The sequence below is a fragment of the Pristiophorus japonicus genome, chromosome 15, assembly GCF_044704955.1.
Source record: "Pristiophorus japonicus isolate sPriJap1 chromosome 15, sPriJap1.hap1, whole genome shotgun sequence".
NCBI classification, from domain to species: Eukaryota; Metazoa; Chordata; class Chondrichthyes; family Pristiophoridae; genus Pristiophorus; species Pristiophorus japonicus.
In genome coordinates this window covers 113,752,585-113,772,543 of record NC_091991.1, presented here as the reverse complement: position 1 = coordinate 113,772,543, position 19,959 = coordinate 113,752,585, and the positions used below count along the sequence as shown (strand labels likewise).

Below are 19,959 nucleotides of genomic sequence, written 5' to 3'. Positions count from 1 at the left end.
CTCTCTCTTCACCCCCCCCACCCAGTCTCTCTCTCTTCACCCCCCCACCCCAGTCTCTCTCTCTTCACCCCCCCACTCCAGTCTCTCTCTTCGCCCCCCCCACCCAGTCTCTCTCTCTTCACCCCCCCACCCAGTCTCTCTCTCTTCACCCCCCCCACCCCAGTCTCTCTCTCTTCGCCCCCCCCACCCCAGTCTCTCTCTTCGTCCCCCCCCCACCCCAGTCTCTCTCTTCGCCCCCCCCCTCCCCAGTCTCTCTCTCTTCGTCCCCCCCCCACCCCAGTCTCTCTCTCTTCGCCCCCCCCCCCTCCCCAGTCTCTCTCTCTTCGTCCCCCCCCACCCCAGTCTCTCTCTCTCTTCACCCCCCCCACCCCAGTCTCTCTCTCTTCGTCCCCCCCCACCCCAGTCTCTCTCTCTTCGCCCCCCCAAACCCCCACCACCAGTCTCTCTCTCTCTCTGCCCCCCCCACCCCAGTCTCTCTCTCTTCGTCCCCCCCCACCCCAGTCTCTCTCTTCGCCCCCCCCCTCCCCAGTCTCTCTCTCTTCGCCCCCCCCACCCCAGTCTCTCTCTCTTCGCCCCCCCAAACCCCCACCACCAGTCTCTCTCTCTCTCTGCCCCCCCCACCCCAGTCTCTCTTTCTTCGCCCCCCCCACCCCAGTCTCTCTCTTCACCCCCCCCACCCCAGTCTCTCTCTTCACCCCCCCCACCCCAGTCTCTCTCTCTTCGCCCCCCCAAACCCCCACCACCAGTCTCTCTCTTCTCCTCACCCCCCACCCAGTCTCTCTCTTCCACCCCCCCAGTATCTCTCTCTCTCTCTCTCTCCTTCTCCTCTTCCCCAAGTTTGTCACTACAGTTGATCTTTCTCTCCCACAGAAGGCCTCAAAAATGTTTGTGTAAATAATCACAGCGATATTTGAGGCAAATGTATACATCAGCAAAGTAGCTCCAGGCTCCTCAGCAAAGCAGTCCGCAGCAGTACAGAAGCACCGGGCTCACTTCCGGTTTCGAGGAGTCAGCGCATGCGCGGGACGGAGTACAGGGCAGTCGTGCGCATGTGTAGCAATTGGGGGAGGGGGCAGAGTCCAGGGCACGCACGCGCAGAAGGACACACAAAGAACTTGAAAATAATCACTGAAAAAAAAAGAGAAGGTTTGTGACAGGGTGAATGGCAGGAGAGATTAAAATGACAAAAGGGATGACTGTGCAAGACAAAATGATATACAAAATAATGGGACAATTACAGAAATAGAAGATGGATCTAGGAGGATATATAATTGGAAATGTCAGAATCATTGGTAACAGCTAGTGTCTGAAAAAAATGGGGGCTGGTGTTATGATCTGAAAATGCTGAACTCAATTTTGAGTCCAGAAGGCTGTAAAGTGTCTAATAGAAAGATGAGGTGTTGAGCCTCGAGCTTACGTTGAGCTTCATTTGAACAATGCAGGAGGCCGAGAACACAAAGTCAGAGTGGGAGTGGGGTGGAGAATTAAAATGAGGTGACGGGATGCTTGGGGTCACGCTTGAGGATTGAACGGAGGTGTTCTGCAAAGCAGTCACCCAAATCTGCGTTTGGTCTCCCTAATGTAGAGGAGACTGCATTGTGGGCGGCAAATATAGTATACTAAACTGAAAGTACAACAAGTAAATCGCTGTTTCATCTGGAAGGAGCGTTTGGGGCCCTGGACAGTGGGAAGGAGGCGGTAAAAGGGCAGTTGCATCTCCTGCGCCCTCCTTCCCCTGCCTCTGTATTTGCTTAAAATCTGAAACGTTAACACTGTTTCTCTCTCCACAGATGCTACTTAACCTACTGAGTATTTTCATCATTTTCTATTATTGTTATTAAGCTATCGCCCAGACTATTTGATTTCAGAATCTAATCTCTTAGTCAGCTACTATGGTATCATCCATTTATTTGCTCAGTCTGGCTTTGCAGGACAGATAGCACGGATGCATCAGAAGCTAACATAAATTTATTTGCTTAGATGTTGAAATTTCTTTTGGAAGAGGCAGATGTGACACCTGTATTAAATTTTCCATAGTACGAGATTTGTATGAAGGATGATCTGTGCCCATTAAGAACTGATATGGTTAAATGTACTTCAGTGGACAGCAAGCTGGATCCCAGTGCTCAAGTACAAGATTGCATCCACACCTTAATTCTTGATCAGTTAAGAGCGGCAAGTACATGCAGAGTGCTTTTCCATAAGGGAGGAGACACAATAAGCAAGTTCTCCCATGCTGCTCTCCTGCAATCGGCTTAAGATCAGCATTGGTGCAGACAGGTCGCTGGGCCTCTTGACCGTGGATGTAGCAGCCATCAAAGAAAAAGGAGACTATCTTACCAGGAATCAGAGAACATCCATGCTGCAGATCTATGCTTTATTTAGTTGCCTGTAAGGAGACATCGCACAGGGACATGCTCCAGCTACGCGCTCTCTTTAGAGCTGAGCATCATTGCAGAAAATTAATGCAGGTCAGAAAGCCCTGCGACAAACACGCACAGGGGGTACAGCAGGCTGGATTTGTGCTGTAACTTCTGATTCTATGGACCATCTTGCAACAAAGCCAGCACCGTGAGTGTCACATGGACATTTTGCACTATAAGCGCTCACCTAAATTGAGGGGTAAAAGCTAGTCATCAGAAATTTACCATTCAAGCACCCGAACTGTGTTTAGCCCCTTGCAATTCCTGGAAGTTAAAACCCAGTACTGGCATGTGTGAAGTACATAATATTAGAAGCTTGATGCATATGTTTTCCTAGTTTAAGTTTATCTAGATGACGTGAATAGCCCCAGTCTCAGTTTGTTTGATTAATCAATGATCCAATGCCAATAGTTTCAGCTGCCTGATGGGAATGCGAACAGAGCCAGAACCTCTTAGATTCCAGGTGTGATATTTGGTAACAGGAAACAGCAGTCTCAGAAAGGATGGCTGGTCTGGCGTAGGTGCAAACCTCCAATAAAACAGGGCCCAACTGCTTGGGAACTTGTAGCTTATCCATACCTGAACTGTAAAGTTAAAAATGGTTAAAGAGAAACTCCAGCCTCAAATGTCTAATTAACACACAAACTTGTCCAATATCTATTTTCCAGCACAATTAGCAGAGTAAAGAGTTTAAAAGTTAATGGCTTCCTAAATTCTGCGGGACTCTTTAAATATCAGTATGGGACTTTTAAAGAGCTTGTCGACAGGATTTTGCTACAGTATTAATTTATTAGAGTTTTTTTTTAGGCTGTAACTAGCAGGGTCGATAAAGGGGAAATCAGCAGATGCAGTATATTTGGATTTCTAAAAGGCATTCGATATGGTGCCACATTAAAAGGTTGTTCCGCAAGATAAGGATTCATGGGTTTAGGGGTAATATATTAGCATGGATAGAGGATTGGTTAATGGACAGAAAACAGAGTGTAGGGATAAATGGGTCATTTTCAGATTGGCAGGCTGTAACTAGTGGGGTGCCGCAAGGATCAGTGGTGGAGCCTCAGCTATTTACAATTTATATTAATGACTTAGATGAAGGGACTGAATGTAATGGATCCAAGTTTGCTGACGATACACAGCTAGGTGGGAAAGTAAGCTGCAAGGAGGACACAAAGAGCCTGCAAAGGGATATGGACAGGTGAAGTGAGTGGGCAATAAGGTGGCAGATGGAGTATAATGTGGGGAAATGTGAGGTTATTCACTTTGGTAGGAAGAATAGAAAAACAGAATATTTGTTAAATGTTGAAAAACTACTAAATGTTGGTGTTCATAGAGATTTAGGTGTCCTCATATAGGAAACAGAGAAAGTTAGCATGCAAGTACAGCAAGCAATTAGGAAGGCAAATGGCATGATGGCCTTTATTGCAAGGGGGTTGGAGTATAAGAGTAAGGAAGTCTTACTACAATTATACAGGGCTTTGATGAGACCACACCTGGAGTTCTACACAGTTTTGGTCTCTTTATCTAAGGAAGGATATACTTACCTTGGAGGCGGTGCAACAAAGTTTCACCAGACTTGATTCCTGGGATGACAGGATTGTCCCATGAGGAGATTGGGCCTATACTCTCTGGAATTTGGAATAATGAGAGGTGATCTCATTGAAACATACAAGATTCTGAGGGGGATTGACAGGGTAGATGCTGAAATGTTGTTTCCCCTGGCTGGAGAGTCTGGGGGTCAGAGTGTCAGGATAAGGGGTCGGCCATTTCAAACTGAGATGAGGAGGAATTTCTTCACTCAGAGGTTTGTGAATCTTTGGAATTCTCTACCCCAAAGGGCTGTGGAGGTCATAGAGTATATTCAAGGCAGATGTTTGGACTCCAGGGGAATCAAGGGGTATGGGGAATCAGGCGGTAAAGTGAAGTTGAGGTTGAAGATCAGCCATGATCTATTGAATGGCGGAGCAGTTTCAAGGGGCCGTATGGTCTACTCCTGCTCCTAATTTGAATGTTCTTATGTAACAGCCATACTGCATTCTAGGGAAAGAACAAAAATGTAACTAGCTCATAGATTTCCATGCTACCTCATTCAGCAGAGCAGTACCTAATGACGAGAGGTTCCTGCAATCAACGGTTGCTATCAGTACCAGGAAATCTGATGAGATTTGCATCAAAATGGGTGACATTTTCAGCCAGAGAAAAAACCCCAAGACATCAAGTAACTGAAGTATGATACTGAACTACATGAGGCAGTGGAAAAATCTAAGAACCTGAATTTTTGGAAACATAATTAAATTGGGAACAAAAATATCCCTTTCAATCCTGTTGTTCCCGAGTGACTTTAGGTCTCTCAATGACCCCAACACTGAAATACCAATTAACCACCTCTAAGCTGCACAACACTGCATTCAGGTAATGTGTTACCACTTAAATCTGATGGAATCCAGGTCAATAGAGCCAAGCCAGAACAGATCCAAATTAGGCCATGTTCCTTGCAGTCTGGACTCGCCTTTTTACAGGTTTCTTTTCAAAAATGCTATCCTGAGTCAAGGGTTAAAATTAAAACTGATTTTAGGTTCCAGCTAAATGCCCTGTCACACACACTGTTGTTACTCCAGAGTGAAGACTGCATGGTAGGAACAAGCATTGTTTTAAAGGGTTATCTTAGTGTTTAGAAAAAAAGACTGTACTACACAAAATACACTGCAGTCAATCCAATCAGTAAATAGAGTATTAACAAACACAGGCTACATCCATACCTCATCTTGATAGCTGCCTCTATAAGCTTTCTCCAAGCTTGAATCCAAGAAATTCAAGCTAAATTTGTTTATAGGAGGTTTGAAGAAGTATTCGTCCATTAGCCTGTAAATATAGAAAAACAAGTCAAATCAGAGTTAGTCAGGAAGGCCAAAATTCATCGCCACTAGTTGCATTTTGAAAGTGGGCGATGGAGAGACACATTAGGAAGATGGACAAAGTGCCATTTTTAAAATCACAAAGAAGAAACTTGCAATTATATAGCAACTTTCATGTCCTTGGGATGTCAGTCAGTGTTTCACAACCAATGAATTGTAGCTTTGGTTGATGCTGGTTAAGGGAGGAATTTTGGCTAGGCCAGCTGAAGAACTGCACTACTCTTCTTTGAATAGTGCCATGGGGTCTATTACATCCACCTTAACAGGCAAATTGAGCCTCTGTTTAACGTCTCATCCAAAAAATGGCACTTTTGGCAATGCAGAACTCCCCCAGGGTCAGCTTAGATTGTGCGCTCAAGTCCTGCTTGAACCCACCACCTTCGAGAGAGTGGTACCAAAGGGGCAACCTGGAATGCGTGGATTTGCCGAAAACATGTGACCTGCAACAATTGTTGGTAGTTTTGTTGAGGAGTGGAGAGGGGGGGAGGGGGGGGGAGGGGAATGAATCTAGCTGTGGGCTGCACTTCATAATTCTTCTGATCCTAACAATTTTCAAACTATTACGTTGGGTGGACACTGAATATGCTGAACAGAGCATACTTTTAATACAGTTGAGAACAGTGGCGGCTCGCACAACTTTGGGTCGTGAAATAAAGTATTATGCCAACACAGCCTTGTTGAAAGCAAAGCAGAGGTGAGGACAGTGAAAAAGGTTCCTCATGTAAAACCTCAATTGAATGCTCTCCTGTTTCTGAGGGCAATCAGGAAACATATTAAACCCGTTTGTCACTAACCGCTGTTTGGTTGGGACTCGTGTGATTACATAGAAGTAAAGAATGCTGAAATCCCTCAGAAAATGCATGCATGAGTTTAGGCAATTTTCTCCAGTAACTTCACCAGGGAGAAGGCCGTTGAGAGAAACCTGCTTACGTTGGTCTTTCAGCAGATTAATTCACCTAACAGATTTTGGACAATAACTAAAACAAAATCTTAAAAGCATACTTTTCTTCCCCAAATATGTAAAAGGGTAACTACTAGACCTGTATTGGAATTATAACAATCTTCTAAAATCACAGGCACACCACGCTTTTAATAAATGGTAGAACACAACTTAATTTCTTCAGACAACAAGCCAAAACTATAAATTAAAAAAAAAAATAGGCTATTTTCCCATTTTCACACCTAGTGTGCTAGAGTGTTTGAAGTCTCTCCAATCTGATAAAGTCTGTGACCATTAATGTGGAAAACCTAATGGTGAAACAGGTGGGGGTGCAAGCCGGAGTATCTAATCAACAGTCATGTTCCGTAGATTAAGATAAAGCATGGTTGACCTCTGCCATAAAATAATAAAGACCAAGTGAAACAAGAGAATGCAATCCTGCATAAATCAACAGAAAAACAAGAAAATTAGACAAAATGTTTTTTTGTTGCAGTAATCAGGTGACCGAGAGGAATGGTGGCGAGCTTAAGTTTGATTTCCAACCACGGATACCCTAATCATGGCAGTTCGGCAGTGTGGAGATATTAACTTTGAGGGGATTAAATCTCGAATTTCATGTAGGTTGGCAAGTTATAGCCAAGATTGAGTACAGGTGCAGCGTCGAGAATCCAGAACCCTCGGGACCAAGACCGTTTTGGATTCCGGGCTTTAACGGACTTTTGATCGTCTTTCTGACGTCATGAATCAGGGAAACACCCGAGCCCAGGTTCGGGTATTTCCAGATTTCGGAACGTTAGAAGGGGGGGTCGGGGGCCTGCCGAGATGGTGTTCGGGTGGGCGGGGGCCTGCCGGGGAGATGCTCGCACAGGCCAGCGAGGAGGCCCCGAGGTAAGGGCAGCGGCGGCAGGGCGAGGCCGAGGTCGAGAAGCAGCGAGGCGCCGAGGTTGGCAGGGTCGACTGGTCCGAATTCCGGAACATCTTACGGATTCCAGACGACCCTGCCACCAATCGTCCCGGAATCCAAAGCATTCCAGAACTCTGGATTTTCGACGCTGCACCTGTACTACCATTTCGTAGTCAGCAATTCCTGGTGTCCCTGATTATTTATGCTGGTTGTGTCAGAGTGATTTCTCAAAGCAGCAAAAGCCACCTGCATTTATATAGCAGCTTTAATGTAGTAAAGCATCTCGAGGCACTTCCCAGGACCGTTATCAAACACCAAGTTACATCAGAAGATTTTAGGGCAAATGACTAAAAGCTTGGTCAAGGAGGCATGTTGTTCTAAGGCATGTCTTAAGGAGGACAGAGAGGTAGAGGCGGAGAGGTTTAGGGAGCGAATTCCAAAGCTAGGGCCTAGGCAACAAAAAGCATGACCACCAATGGTGGAGCGAATAAAACTGGAGATACGGACGAGGCCAGAATTGGAGTAGTGCAGATATCTCGCAGGGTTATAGGGCTGGAGAATGGTTAGAGGGATAGGGAGGGGGGTGGTCATGGAGGGATTTAAAAACAAGGATGAGAATTTTAAAAACTGGGAGCCAATGTAGGTCAGCAAGCATAGGGGCAATGGGTGAATGGAACTTGTTGCGAATTAGCATACGGGCAGAAGAGTTTTGGATGAGCTCCTATTACTATGAATGAGGATCTATACTACACTTGATTGGCTGCTGTCTCCAGCTCCCGGCCTGCGCAAGTCCCCACGTGCACGCGCTGCGATATGCAGTCACGAGAGGCCTCAGGCTCGGAAGTTCCAACGGACGCAGCAGCAACAGGTAAGTGCGCATCTTTTCTCTCTTTTTCTGTCGTTTGCCCGCGGAAAGAGCTCGACTGGAAATTAAGAGCATTTATCAAGTAGGACCCAGGCAGTGTTATTTTGAACTTCTCTCCAGGGAAGCTAACTGTGGTGGAGTAAGGGCTCCTCATCTGTTGTTTGGCATTCTTTTGGATTCTTATCTAGTGGCAGACATGGATTTCAGATGTAGTTTGCGGTGTTTGACTCAACGCAAAGGCATTATAAGTAAAACATTCCTAAAACGGCAAAAATGTTTGGACCGCGAGCGGGTGGAACGACCAGTGATCAGAATGGTTATGGGTTGGGTTTACATTTCTGGGGAAGGGGGACGATGACAGTGAATGCGGGAGACACCAGAATTCGGCAGGGCAAGCTTGTTGGATCAAACAAACGCTATGTAAAACTTACCAAAATTAAAGACTTGCCACTAGGGGGCACACCTGTGGGAGACCTAAGGGTCACCTGTGCACCCTGGGGCAAGCAGGTATAAAAAGGTGATTCACCATGCTGCTTCCCCACTCTGGAGTCTGAATAAAGAGACCAAGGTTTGAGCTTGCGATACAGTCGTGTGGATTTATTCTGGACATAACAAATTGGCGACGAGTAACGGATCACGAACTTTCACGCGGTAATGGCTGCCGTTGGTATCCTTGAGAGATTGGGAGAGAGGGTGATGATTGGGAAGCCTTCATTGAGTGCCTCGACCAGTACTTTGTGGCCAATGAATTGGACAAGGCTGAGACGGCGATCAAGCGCAGGGCGATTCTCCTCACCGTATGTGGGTCTTCGATATATGGCCTCAAAAATTTGCTGGCACCGGGTCAAACCAACGGACAAGTCTTACACAGAGCTGTATACGCTGGTCAGGGAACATCCTGATGGCCAGATATCGCTTTTACATGCACCATAGCTCTGAGGGCCAGAACGTGGTTGGTTTTGTCGCCGACCTAAGACGCCTTTGCGGGGCAGTACGAATTTGCAGGATCCTTGGGGGAAATGTTGTGGGACTTTTTCATGCTTGGAATTGGCCACGAGGTCATTCTTCGCAAACTGTCTGCCGAATCCCTAGATCTGAGCAAGGCCATCACGATAGCCCAAGCCATCTTTATATCCACGAGCGATAACGCAAAACAGATATCTTCACAGAATCGAAGTTCACCGGGAAGTACTGTGCATAAAATAATGTTGTCAGCAGGCAGAACGGCATAGAGCAGGGCCCACACGACTGCAGAGTGACTCAGAGTCCGCCGTGGGGCATGAATGTGTATCCATTAGCACCATGTTGGCGCTGCGGGGGCAGCCATAGAGCTCATCAATGTCGATTCAGTCCTGTGTGCGCAAGGGCTGTGGAACAATGGGGCACCTCCAGCGAATGTGCAAACGACCTGTGACTCACCATGTGGCAGAGTCAGGAGAGGATGACCGATTCAGCGAGGGTCACGATGAACGAGCAGGAGGGGCAACAGAACCGGAGGATGAAGAGGAAGTATATGGGATACACATCTTCACCACCAAAAGCCCTCCGATAATGTTAAAAGTTGAACTTAATGGCACTCCAGTTTCCATGGAACTAGACATGAGGGCGAGTCAATTAGTTATGAGCCAGAAGGCATTTGAGAGGCTGTGGGGCAACGAAGCACAACGACTCAAGCTGATCCCAATTCAGGCTAGGCTGCGCACCTACACCAGTTATTGGTAGTGCAGACATAAGAGTATCCCATGAGGGAGCAGTGCACGTCTTACCACTGTGGATTGTTTCAGGTGATGGGCCAGCGCTGCTTGGTAGGTGGTGGATGGGGACGATTCGATAGAATCTTCAGCTGAACCAAGCATCGAAGTGCAGATCCATTTGCAGATCCCTGAGGCACAGGCTGCTCATCACGACCACGAGGTGAAGATCAACCGAGCAGAGGTACAGGCGCGGTACCCATCATCCGAAGCCGACGACCTCTTCGCAATGATAGAAGAGGCTCCAGGTCGACCATGTGGAGTGGGACTCCGGCTGAAATTATCTGAATGCATCTTCCCGACGCCAGAGGCAAAATCCCTGGGGAGGAAGATCGCGGCAGTCAGCATCACGGACACGGGACGAGCGGGTGCCCAGGCCACGGGAGGTCGCCGCAACAGAACGGAGAAATGTGTCGCCCAGCAAGGAAGACGACTGGGTTTGGGGCAAAGGTAAAGGGGCGGCTGCTGAGAGGGCCAGGAACCCACCACGTTCCAATAAGTTGTTTGCACTATGTAACCCGAGCTGTCTTTCGCGGCCAATGATGTACCATTATATGGCGTCGGGGGGACCTTACAATAAGCCAAAGTAGCGGGTGAACCCCAACCAGTTGTATATTGTGATATATTCACAGAGCACAAGCACACACAGCTTCTAACATGGCAGGCAGCTCTCTCGGAAGCCTCCGGAACAGCCTGGTCTATTTAATTATTAACTCTGTAGTTGCAGTACACAATACATCCACATCCACAGTGTGGAGCTACAAACATTACAAGCTTGCAGACATTACACTTCTCCCTCCTTAATGAAGAAGTTATTATATCATACATAACTTGCATGTTTATACATAACACAGGATATAGACTTATTTTTTTTCCATATTTACAAATTTAATTTAACTACTTATTTTCTGTTTCGAAGAGGATACCTTTGCTCTCGAACAGACCCTTCCAAACATGGTGTCGAATTTAAACTCCTTCAAGGCTCATCCTGAGGAACGTTTTCCTCCACGGAATTTCCTTGATTTTCATTTGAATTCACTAACTTCAGGCTCTTTGTTTTCCTGACTCGGACTCAGACTTACATTCTGATTTTCTCTTGGATTTGTTTCCAGTACACTAGATGTAGGATATGCTACTGGTGTATCAAAACTCTGATGAGTCATAAATAATTGAATCATTCCCACCTTCAACTCTCTCCATGTCTGTAGGTAAAATATCAATATGAACAAACCTAACCTGTCCATTATCAAATATCTTTACCAAATATGTACGAGGACCACATATCTTCACCACTCTTCCTAGTAACCACTTCAACCATTTATGGTGATGGTTCTTCACTCTCACCTTCTGATTTAATTTCATACTTCTCTCTTACTCTACCTCTAGCACGATTCTCTTTCTGTCTTAATTGTCTCTCTTCTACAGACTGTGCCAAATTTGGTTTTAACAACGAGAATCTGGTTCGTGGCTGTCGTTTGAGAAACAACTCTGCTTGTGTTCTACCAGTAGTTGTATGAGGAGTATTACGATACGTAATCAGAAAATTAGCCAATCTGTGATCCAATGACAACTGTCGTTGCCTTGGATTTGGAGCTAACATTTGTTTTAATGAGTGCACGTTTTACAATTTGTACAGTGCGCTCTGCTGCACCATTCGAAGCAGGGTGGTATGGTGGAACCTTGGTATGTTTCACACCATTTTTGCTCGTGAACTGTGCAAATTCTTCGGAACAAAATTGTGGTCCATTATCCGAAACAATTTCTTCTGGGAGGCCAAATGAAGAAAATAAACTTCGCAAAATGTCTTATGTTTTACTTGTTATTTTCCACATTGGAAACACCTCAACCCACTTCAAATGGCTATCAATCACAATGAACAATTGTTGTCCTTCTAGCTCAGCAAAATCAATGTAACCTTTGCCACACCCTGGGAGGCCATTTCCATGGCTGTAATGGTACGGATGGTGATTGCTTGCTTACCGATTGACATATCATACACTGACTCACTATGTACTCTATATCTTTATCAAGACCTGTCCACCATAAATAAATGCGTGCAAAACTCTTGGTCAAGCACATTCCCAGGTGCTGGTCGTGGAGGTCTCCTAATAACTTGGACCTAAATTTATGTGTTATAACCACTTGCACCCCACGATACAATCTTTATCGACTGCTAATTCATTCCTTTAAATGAAGAATAGATGAATATCTTTGTCTGTTACCTGGTTTGGCCATCCATTCGCAATATAATCATACACCTCTGAAATCATTGGGTCATGTTTGGTTGCTCTAACAATCTCTTCAGCTGTAACTGGCAGTTCATCAATGTATGAAAAATAAAACACTTCTTCCCTATCGGGTGTAACTTGTGATGGGGAAGGCAATCTAGACATTGCATCAGCATTACTGTGATCAGTTGATCGTCTATATTCAATATCATATGTATATGCTGACAAAATCAAAGCCCATCTCTGCATTCGGGCTGCAGCTTATGTTGGAACTAGGGACTTTGGATGGAGGATTGCTGCTAGAGGCTTATGGTCCGTAATGATGGTAAACTTACGACCATATAAGTATTTGTGAAACTTCTTGACCTAAAAAATTAATGCCAAAGCTTCCCTTTCAATTTGCGCATAATTACTCTCACTGGCACTGTGTGCGTGAAGCAAAAGCAATTGGTCTCTCCTCCCCACTACGTGATACATGAGAGATCACTGCCCCAACTCCATACGGAGAGGCATCACATGCGAGCTTAATCTCCTTAGATATGTCAGTGAACTAACATGGCACTCTCTACCAATTTGCTTTTACACTCCTTGAATGCTGTATCGCATTCTTTTGACCACTTCCAATGGACCTGTTTTTTCAATAGTTCATTCAGTGGATGTAATACTGTAGCCAAATTTGATAGGAACTTCCCATAATAGTTCAAAAGACCCAAGAATGAGCGAAGTTCAGTGACATTCCTGGGAGTGGGTGCATTTCTGATTGCACCCAGCTTTCCCATGGTTGGATGTAAACCATCTTTGTCTACTCTGTACCCTAAGTACTCCACTGAGTTTTTAAATAACTCACACTTACGAGCAGACACTCGTACTCTCTGCTTCTCTAGCCGTTTGAGGACTTCATTCAATATGTTATGAATTTGCCTATTTGGAGCTGAAATTAGTATGTCATCTAAACATACTACCCCTTCAATACCTTGCAAAATCTGGTTCATCACCCCTTGAAATATGGCAGGGGCAGAAGACACTCCAAATGGTAGCTTATTAACTTGATACAGGCCTAGATGAGTATTTATAGTCAAGCATGACTTGGACTCCTCATCTAGTTCAAGCTGTAAGTAGGCAGTCGTAAGATCCAGTTTTGAGAAAATCTGACCACCTGTCAGTGTTGTGAACAAATTTTCTATATTCGGCAATGTATTGGGGACATTACCCTCTAGAACCTGGTTTCCGGTTACTTTATAATCACCACACAATCTTACCTTACCATCGGACTTAGGTACAACAACAATGGGTGTAGCCCAATTACATCGATCTATCTTACAAATAATGTTCTCAGTCTCTAGTCTTTTGAGTTCTTGCTCAACTTTTTCCTGGAGTGCATATGGTACAGAACGTGGCTTGTAGTAAACCGATCTAGCATCCTTCTGCACCCTGACACTCGCCTTGAAGCCTTGGATCGGACTGCCCATTTCGCAGAACATCGGATATTTCTTGATATCATCCGTTGATGCAAATCTCGCTTCCACACAGAAAATTTCACTCCAATCCAGCTTCAGTGATCTCAACCAATTTCTTCCAAGTAAGGCAGGCTTGTTTCCTTTCACTACCATTAGAGACAAGTTCTGAAATTGATCCTTATAGTTCACCGGTACGGTGATACGACCTACCACAGGAATTTTCTCTTCCGAGTAGCCTCGCAGCTCTATCTTGGATTTCTCCAATGGGAAATCACGCAATTTGTTGAGGTAGAAACACTCCAGTACTACACTCACGGATGCACCCGTGTCAATTTCCATTGGTATCTTGAATCCTGCAACATCTGTGAATTTTGATACTTTCCAAATCGCTGTCCATTAACCTCGTGCTCCTGATGACGTGCAACTCTAACATCTCCTTGTCCTGTTGTTGTTCTTCCATGCTATGTAGTCTCTGGGGATTTCTACTCATAGCTTTGAACGCTGGACTCATAGCTTTAAAAGCTGGTTTACCCTTCAGTTGGCAGGCCTTTGTAAGATGCCCAGTCTTTCTGCAGAAGAAACACTCTGCCTTCATATATGGACAACTTTGAGCAATGTGTTGTCCCAGGCACCTATAGCATGACTTCGACGCTCTGTTAGAATTTCCAGTTTCTGATACTTTGGGCCCCCCACCACCTTTTACTTTGAATCCGCAGGTGATTTACCTCGGTTGACTGACGACCGTATTGATGATGAAATTCTCGGGAATATTGTTTGGCTATACCCATCGACCTCGCTGACTGACAAGCAATCTCAGAAGTCAAGTCATCCATCATCAATAACTTTCTTCTGATCGCATAATTTTTAACCTCAAACGAAACGATCCCGCAATGCGCGGTTTTGAAAGTTTCCAAAATTTCAGTGAGTAGATAGCTTTTTTAATACTACAATGTAATCACTGATATTTTCATCAGTCTTTTGATTTCGTATACCGAAACGATAGCTTACAGCAATTTCTAACGGTTTGGGGTTATAGTGCTGCTCCAGCTTCGTTAAAATCTCTCTAAGCATTGCGTCTTTTGGCTCGGCAGGCGCAAGCAGATTTCCCAGAGTTTCAAACAATTCCGGTCCAGCTTCCGATAAGAAAATCGCTCTCTTACGTTCCAATATCGCCTGATTCTGGACTGCATTGTCCAGAACTTCGATTATGTTATTTGCAGTGAAATACATTTCTAGCCGATCCACATACGCTTTAAACCTTCCTGGTCGCATCTATATTCACCCAAATGTCCCATTACACCTGCGGGTGCTGCCATTTTGATTTCTAGCTGTTCAGAGTGTGTTGTATTTTATCTTGGATTTTGTTGCTATTTCCAAAGACATAGAAGCTCCCAACGTCTCTGTCGGCTGGCTGAATCCTTCAACAAAATTTCAGCTTTAAATCATCTGAAAAATCCTATCTCGCTGCCAAATGTAACATATTCACAGAGCACAAGCATACACAACTTCTAGTATGGCAGGCAGCTTTCTCGGAAGCCTCCGGAACAGCCTGGTCTGCTTAATTATTAACTCTGTAGTTGCAGTACACAATACATCCACAGCCACAGTGTGGAGCTACAAACATTACAAGCTCACAGACATGACATACATGTATCTAACAAAGTATTCGTAACAAGTGATATGTTACCGCACGGGGTCGGGAGTGTTGTGCAGCAAGCAAAAGTAGCGGGCGAGCCCCAAACGATTGAACATGTATCCAATAAGTTAACCAAGGCAGCAGCCTGTATTCACGGGACTAAAAAGACGAACCAAAGAGTGTCCCAATATGTGCTCGAGTCAGACAAGCTGCCCATCCCATAAGTTTGGGAGAGCAGAGGCACCATTATCGATGCATTGTTTCGAGAATGTCTAACACTGTCTGTGCACTGTAACATGATCCCCCCACGGGCCAGGCACTGAGAACGGTACTAATGCCCTCAGTTGGCTACCGTTGCCCACCACCGGGGTGGAAACGGCTCAGCCTGCAGACCCACTTGCGGTCATGGAAGTGCTAGAAAGCGAGGGGTCAACCGTAACGGCCCCCCAGTTTAGGATCTGGACCTATCAGGATCCCACGTTACCACCTACCAAAGGTGAACTGCTAGACGGGATGTTGCAACTTATCCGTCGCAAAGACGAAAGGCCCATCCCAACGTTGCAAAGTAAGGCAGGGTGGCTACACACAGTCAGTGGTTCGGGGCCCCCATACTACGGCCCAGGATCCACTGGGACCACTAGGCCTCCCGCCACTACCGAAAGTCTCAAGGCCATTGCGGCCATCCTGGCTTCAGGGTCAGTGACAATAGCCCAGAGCAGGCAGCTCAAATCACTAAACCAAACACCACGCATGTCACAGCAGACTCCCTACAGACCCGGCTACCCTGGGTGTTACGCAGTCACCAGACAGAATTACTCAGAACCGAGCCTTCCATATGCCATCAGCAGAGAATGCACAGTGATCGCATGGCCCCCCCCACGACATCAGAATTAGTGATGTAGGCCAGGTTCAGGGCCCCAGTTGGGCCACTGGCACTGCATTAGCCAAGGGAAGGAATGGAGTGTATGTGATGAAAACGGAGTGTTTGATTGTGGAACCATGTACTGGGCTAACGCGTAAAGAATTTGGACTAGACCTACAGATCTACGAACTACAGATAACCAGGAACCACTGAAAGGACCTGGCCCCCAGCAACCCACTAATTGATCGACTTCGCCATCAGCCACGAGGATGAACCCACCATGTCAGGACTTCAACCCAGGCGATCGACCCGGGGTTGACGCCACAACTTGCATATAAGACTTTGGGGGGGGGGGGGGGGGAGTGATGTTGTTATGTATGTATGTAAATCTTACCAAAATGTAAGACTTGCCACTAGGGGGCACACCTGTGGGAGACCTAAGGGTCACCTGTGCACCCTGGGGCAAGCAGGTATAAAAGGTGATTCACCATGCTGCTTCCCCACTCTGGAGCCTGAATAAAAAGAGACCACGGTCACAACAGTTTGAGCTTGCGATATAGTCCTGTGGATTTATAGTGAACATAACAAATGCCATCGTGTCTCAGAATTGCTGAGTCAATACAGTGCAGAGCAAAATGCTGGCACGGCATGGCTTGAATGTACCTTCAGACAGCTATACATGGTTAATGGCAGAAAGCTCACACTTCACCAGCTGAAGAAGTTGCAAGAAAATTGGGACAAAGTAATGGCCTTCATTACATTGCTTAGTTCGTATCACTGGTTAAAGGCAACTTAGAGTCGGACATGGACAGGAAATTACTGTCCATTCAACATTGGCGGGGAACTTCAAGATGTACGATATAAGCCAACAAAATGGATGCAAAGCTGTGTTAAAGTAACACCTTCTCCTTGCTCCATAGGAATAGGAGGCGGCCACTGAGCCCCCTGAGCCTGTTCCCCATTCAATTAGATCACAACTGATATGCACCTCAACTCCATCTACCCACCTTGGTTCCGTAACACAAAATACCCATGCCCAATAAAAGCATACCTGTCCTCCTTAATGACACTGACAAACTGAGCATCCGTTTTCTCCCGGATCTGCTTGGAGCGTAGCGGAAGCAGTCCATCCAGTTGCCTCTCGCTCTGCAGCATCTCAAACAGTGATGTCTGGCTGTTGTTTAGCTTTTCTTCCTCTGGAGGAATCAACAGGCCATTTTGGGCCTTCAGACGTCGCCCTGCTGAAGGTGCCTACACGACAGAGAAAAGGGCTCTGTAACCTCACCACGTTTCAGAACAAAAGGGACCTTTTGACGGTGTTACATGATTAACCTGCACTTGGATAAATTCTAGCAATTGCACAACAAATGCACCCAATAGGAAATATGGGCAAAAAACAAATTACAGTAGATACTGAAACACTGCAAATGTATTGAAGTAAACTGTTTCTACTACACCTTGCATTCAGTGCCGATTGAGAAATTATCTTTATAATCTGTACAATGCCATAGTTGAAATGTTTGCATATTTACTGAGGAAATGGTAATTTTACATAGAATTTACAACACAAACAGGCCATTTGGCCCAATTGGTCTCTGCCGGTGTTTATGTTCCACACAAGTCTCCTCCCAGCCTATTTCATCTCAACCCATCAGTATATCATTCAATTCCTTTCTCCATTATGTTCTTATCTAGTTTCCCCATAACATCTCTTATATTGTAATCCATTAATAAACCAAGACATCACCACATGACACAAGCAGTGTGGTAGTATCTTTGAGCTCAAGCCCAAACTCTGCTGCCAAATTATATGATTGGATACAAAACAAAAAAAATCCTCTAATTTCACCTCGTTAATCTTTTTTAAAAGTTGCATCTTGTGCCAAGTTTTGGTTCTGCTGCTATGCATTGGTACCTTGGCATTTTTGCGCTCATCTTGACATCCATTCTGCACAGTGCTTTCCTCTGTGCTGGCATCGGATCCAGGGACCAGCAAGACACTACAGGATGGACACGTGGGCTGGAAAAGAAAATACAGGATACAGTTTAGAAGTACCATCCTTACAAGAGGCCTCAAATATTATTCAGTAGAGTTCAAGTCTCAATTCAACTGTTAGTGGATGCACGGAGAGCCATCCACTCTTGCCAGCTTGTGCTAGCTAAATTTTAAAAATACATTTTAAAGAAATACTACAAATGTTTTTGCATTCTTCACTTTAGTTGTCCGCCCAGAAAATTCTGTGCTTAGTGGATTCTCAGCTGTTGGGTACGACAATTGGCTTCAGCTGCACTTGGCTAGAAGGTAAGAGAAAAAAAAAATCATCCAGGGTTCCTGCTACTTAATATTCCCTCCCCCACAGTGGAGGGCTATGCTGTGATATCCTCTATGCTTGAATAGCATGTCAGTCTAGGCTCACACATGAAGATGGGCATCTCCCTTCTCAGGGTCTTTTCTAGGCAGACAACTGAAGTGAAGAATGCAAAAACATATTACCAGCATGCATTACACTACACACACACACGACACTGCAAGCATGCAACTTTCAGAACAGACAGGGGACTGTCCTACAGTTTAAAAAAATACAATGAAAACTGTTTCCTGTTTGACAGGTGGAAGAAAAAGGAATGATCAAATCTTAATTTCCTCTTTGCGCTGTATTTCCAATTGTGATTTGTACCAGTTCATATATTCTCCCATCTGCACAAAGCTTACAGCAGTGTAAAAGCAATATGTTCTTCATGTACAAATTACCACTGCGGCATCTGTAAGCCACACAGAGTGCATTCAACGGAGACGAATGCAGTTTTTCATTTTTACTACACTAGACAAAACAGCATCATGCATCGGAGTTGAGTAGAGCCATACCGTAGTGGCATATTACCCACACTAAGTATAGTCTTCCACATTCTATGAAAGTTCTGCCACTGTCCCACAAGGAAAAATATTACACAGGGCACCAAAACAAATCTGTGCTTTAGGTCTTTGTTCACTCTGCTGTACATAGGGCTTTGCGTGGAGCCAATAGCAAGCAGCAAGCATTTGTTCTGGACTAGATTCAAGATCCATGGCCAGAGTGAGCTAACCCAGTTAGAACCTGGGTTCCAATTTGGAGTAAGTGGGATGTCCTCTGCCAAATGTAATGAGCCCAACTCCAGCTTCTGTTGGATTTGGGCTTTTTTTGACCAGAGCTTTCAGGAAGAGGAAGCTCTTTGTTCATCATGGATCTATGGAACTTTACATAATGGGTAGGCATGCAGTTGTAAGCACTTGCTTTAATGCAAGCTTTACCTTGCTTTAATGCAAGCTTTACCAAGTGCAAAACAGGATGTAGCTTGAACTGGAAAGGACCAGCCACCCGTTTTATCCATTTATATTAATCATTGATATTTCAACCCTTTTATTGTCTAATAAATCAGAAAAGTACACAATTTCTAAACCACAAAAATGTTTGCTTCTGACAGACAGCAGTCTTGACATACAGACTTTTATATTTCATCTAGATAAAGTGAACACTGTCCAACAGTGAGTTAGATTGAGCATTTTGTGCAAAGTAAAAACATCAGCTTCTGCTGAGTGAATATTGTGAGAATCTAGGTATAGAACACGAAACATTGCAACACTCAATAACCCACCAATCTTGGTAATCAAACACTTGTGCCTCGGAAAATCCTGTCCAAGAATAAATACAGGATACAGTGCACCTACTAATGAATATCCCATTCATTAATATTGTACAATACAACTACAAGGATAAAGGTTGGTCCAATACCGTTTACATATTCAGAATATTGGACTGTTGGAAGTACCAAAAGTATATTCCGCATGCACAGAACATGTTCAATGTCTACATTAGTTATCTTACAATGTAACCCTATAAATGCAAAAAAAAAGGCTGTTAGTTTAGTGGATCAGCAGAGAAGTCAGCTCACAAAGCTCATGAATATCTGTTGAATCGCCGCAAGCAGTGTCATTTATATTTG

At 44.9% G+C, this 19,959-nt stretch overlaps 1 protein-coding gene across 3 annotated transcripts in view; it reads right to left on the bottom strand.

Annotated features, from left to right (window-relative positions):
- adcy9 (adenylate cyclase 9) overlaps positions 1–19,959 on the bottom strand; it is a 206,333-nt gene that overhangs the window by 35,900 nt on the left and 150,474 nt on the right. For all 3 annotated transcript variants that reach the window (XM_070900828.1, XM_070900830.1, XM_070900829.1), the window contains exons 3-5: positions 17,894–17,998; positions 17,030–17,229; positions 5,180–5,282 (exon numbers count right to left, since the gene is read on the bottom strand). In XM_070900828.1, the coding sequence (XP_070756929.1) occupies positions 5,180–5,282; positions 17,030–17,229; positions 17,894–17,998 (408 nt within the window). The remainder of the gene's footprint in view (positions 1–5,179; positions 5,283–17,029; positions 17,230–17,893; positions 17,999–19,959) is intronic.